Source organism: Colobus angolensis, unplaced genomic scaffold, assembly GCF_000951035.1.
Source record: "Colobus angolensis palliatus isolate OR3802 unplaced genomic scaffold, Cang.pa_1.0 Scaffold83, whole genome shotgun sequence".
NCBI lineage: Eukaryota > Metazoa > Chordata > Mammalia > Primates > Cercopithecidae > Colobus > Colobus angolensis.
Window position 1 is genome coordinate 1647790 of NW_012122154.1, and position 3809 is coordinate 1651598.

General features: G+C 47.4%; 1 protein-coding gene across 4 annotated transcripts in view; it reads left to right on the forward strand.

The window, feature by feature from the left end:
- Positions 1-3809, forward strand: part of NT5C3B (5'-nucleotidase, cytosolic IIIB) — a 16750-nt gene that overhangs the window by 11105 nt on the left and 1836 nt on the right. For 3 of the 4 annotated variants that reach the window (XM_011929750.1, XM_011929749.1, XM_011929751.1), the window contains 2 exons: positions 870-1032; positions 2174-2374. In XM_011929750.1, coding sequence (XP_011785140.1) covers positions 870-1032; positions 2174-2374 — 364 coding nt within the window. Of the gene's footprint in view, positions 1-869; positions 1033-2173; positions 2379-3809 lie in introns of all 4 variants that reach the window. The other variant, XM_011929752.1, reaches the window with a different exon arrangement.

Here is a 3809-nt window from a genome sequence, read left to right on the forward strand (position 1 = left end):
AGAGCAAGACTCCGTCTCAAAAAAAAAAAAAAAAAAGATATGCACAGGGTATTCATGGCAGCTGTATCCATAACAGCTGAAATCTGGAAATCTCTCAACTGTCAAGAAGAAGCTGGGTAGATAAATTGTGGTATATTTATATGGTGGAATAATGCTGCATAGCAGTGACAGAGAATAAACTTATTACATGCAAAATACAGATAAACTACATAGCATTATATTGAACAAAATAAGTCAGGCACAAAAGAGTACATTGTGTATGAGTCCATTTATATGAAGTTCAAGGACAGGCAAAGCTAATCAATGAGAGGGATGATATTGACTGGGAGAGATCACGAGGGAGCCTCAAGCTAGTTGGTTACATGGGTGTATACGTATGTCAAAATTAACTGAGCCGAACACTTAGGATTAGCACCCTTTAGCCACTTATTGAATATATCGTATGCTGTATTTTATTTTATTTATTTATTTTTTGAGCTGGAGTCTCATTCTCTTGCCCAGGCTGGAGTGCAATGGCGTGATCTCCCAGCACTTTGGGAGGTCTAGGTGGATGGGTTGCTTGAGCCCAGGAGTTCGAGACCAGCCTGGGCAACATAGGAAAACCCCATCTTTACAAAACATAAAAAAATTAGCCAGGTGTGGTGGCGCACACCTGTGGTCTCAGCTACTTGGGAGGTTGAGGCAGGTGGATCACCTGAACCCAGGAGGTTGAGGTCACAGTGAACTGTGATTGTGCCACTGCACTCCAGCCTGGGCAACAGAGCAAGACCCTGTCTCACAAAAAAACCCAAAAAACAAATAACCCACCTAGGAAACAAAGAACAGCAGTAGAGGCAGTGCCATTTCAGAATTCCCTGATCTCTTTTCAGGGAGGGATACAAGACCTTCTTCAACACACTCTACCGTAACAATATTCCCCTTTTCATCTTTTCTGCGGGCATTGGTGATATCCTGGAAGAAATTATCCGACAGATGAAAGTTTTCCACCCCAACATCCACATCGTGTCTAACTACATGGATTTTAATGAAGATGTGAGCCAAGTCTTGTTTGGGCTGGGAAAGGACGAGGGGTGGGGACCACCAGCCAGGGCGGTTAACTCTGCATGAACCCTAACCTGGGGAAGAAGGGGAGGTAAGCCACACTGGCTTCTTCACCCTCTTGCAGTTGTTTATGGGTTACTTTTTGGCCAGGCGCTGTGGCTCAGACCTGTATTCCCAGCACTTTGGGAGGCCGAGGCAGGCAGATTACTTGAGGTCAGGAGTTTGAGACCAGCCTGGCCAACATGGTGAAACTCCGTTTCTCCTAAAAATACAAAAATAAGCCGGGTGTGGAGGTGTGCAGCTGTAATCTCAGCTACTTGGGAGGCTGAGGCAGGAGAATCACCTGAACCCAGGAGGCAGAGGTTGCAGTGAGCCAAGATCATACCACTGCACTCCAGCCTGGGCAACAGAGCAAGACTGTATTCAGAAAAAAACAAAAACAAAAAACTTTCAAAGGATCCTCTCTCTTTGATGTTTGCCTGACAGTCAACTCTCTGCCCTGGGGTACCTAATTTATGGGCCTGCCCTGCCCCATGTCACTGTCATGTGTTATGTGCCATCCTGGGTCCTGCAGGGCATGGGCTTTGATTTGTTTTTCCCAAGCTGGAGGTGGGCTGCTCCAACTCATCCACGTTCTGACTCTTTTCCCTGTAAAACTGATGGTTGGAATTTTTATCACATTGACCTGCAGTGAGGAGGTGGCCCGCCGCTGAGCATTAGCACACGTGTAACCTGAGCGGCATTTATATCACAGCTTCGTGCATCCACTAGAACAGATGATCTGCGATATTGGGTGGCTCCTGTTCATTTAAACTAGGAGTTACCCCTGTTGTCAATATTTAGCCTTTGTGGGCCGTGGCATCACTGTTGCAACTGCCCAACTTTGCCTTTATAGCACAAAAAAGCAGCCATAGGCATCATGTAAACAAAGGAGTTTGGCTGTATCCCAATACAGCTTTATTTACAAAAGCAGGCCAAGTCTGGCCCAGGGGACCTAGTTTAGGCTACAGTGAAGTTTTGGCATTATCTATCACTTTTGGGATTCCCTTTTCTCTGTGACAGAGACAGTGGAGAGCTGATGCCACATGGGTCCCTGCAGCCCTTCCATCTGTCTCTTGTCTTCGTTATTTAGGGTTTTCTCCAGGGATTTAAGGGCCAGCTCATACACACATACAACAAGAACAGCTCCGTGTGTGAGAACTCTGGTTACTTCCAGCAACTTGAGGGCAAAACCAATGTCATCCTGCTGGGAGACTCCATCGGGGACCTCACCATGGCCGATGGGGTTCCTGGTGTGCAGAACATTCTCAAGATTGGCTTCCTGAATGACAAGGTGGGTAGAGGACCAGGGCTGCTTCTCTTCATGGCTTTCTTCTCTTTGAATGCCCGTTAACAAATGCCTTTGAACACTTTGAACACATTCTCTTTTTTTTTTTTTTTTTTTTGTGAGACAGAGTCGCGCTCTGTCACCCAGGCTAGAGTGCAGTGGCGTAATCTTGGCTTACTGCAACTTCCACTTCCCAGGTTCAAGTGATTCTTCTGCCTCAGCCTCCTGAGTAGCTGAGACTATAGGTGCCTGCCACCATGCCTGGCTCATTTTTGTATTTTTACTAGAAATGGGATTTCACCATGTTGGCCATGGCTGGTCTTGAACTCCTGACCTCAAGTGCTTCGCCCACCTTCACCTCCCAAAGTGCTGGGATTACATGCGTGAGCCACTGCACCCAGCCACCTTTGAACACCTTCTATATGCTAGACACTAGGTAAAGTATTATGGGCACAGAAGGAAGCTGTATTCTCTTGGAGCGCATATTCTCGTAGGAAACAGAAACCCAATGATTACAGCTTTGTCTTACCACATGACCTTACAGGCGTTCAGAGAGAGGATCAGGCCGGGCATGGGATCCTAGCCTCAATTTACTGATTGTGCACTGCACTGTCACTCCTCTCAGCATTTCATGGATATTAATTCATTTGATTTTTATAGCCCTTTAAGGTAGTGACTGTTATCCTCATTTTACAGATGAGGAAACTGAGGCCTGGGGTTAAGTGACTTGCCTAAGATGATAGAGTTCAGGAAACAGTGGGGCTGATTACCAGTCCTCCTAAATCCTACTGGAAGGCATGATTGAGATGGGAGATGTTGGTATTGAGGACATGGGTTCATTTTTTTATTTTTTATTTGTTTTGAGACAGAGTCTCGCTCAGTCGCCCAAGCTGGAGTGCAGTGACGAAATCTTGGCTCACTGCAACCTCCGCCTCCTGGGTTCAAGTGATTCTCCTGCCTCAGCCTCCTGAGTAGCTGGGATTACAGGTGCCCGCCACCATGCCCAACTTAATTTTTGTGTTTTTAGTATAGACAGGGTTTAAGCATGTTGGCCACACTGGTTTTGAACTCCTGACCTCAGATGATCCACCTGCCTCGGCCTCCCAAAGTGCTGGGATTACAGGTGTGAGCCACTGTGCCCAGCCGAGGACGTGGGTTTATAATTTAGAGAAGAAAAGTAACAAGAACAGATCAGGGACTGACGGGGCTGAAAGCAGCATTGTCATAAAGGGGCTCAAATACGGGGTGAAGCCAGGCAGCTGCCAGGGTGCCTTCCCGCAGCCTGCAGGCACTGAAGCCCACCAGAATGCTTGGGCCGGATGAAACTGGGTCCTGTTGGGCGTGGTGGCTCTAGCCTGTAATCCCAGCACTTTGGGAGGCCGAGGCAGGCAGATCACGAGGTGAGGAGTTCGAGACCAGCCTGACCAACATGGAGAAACCC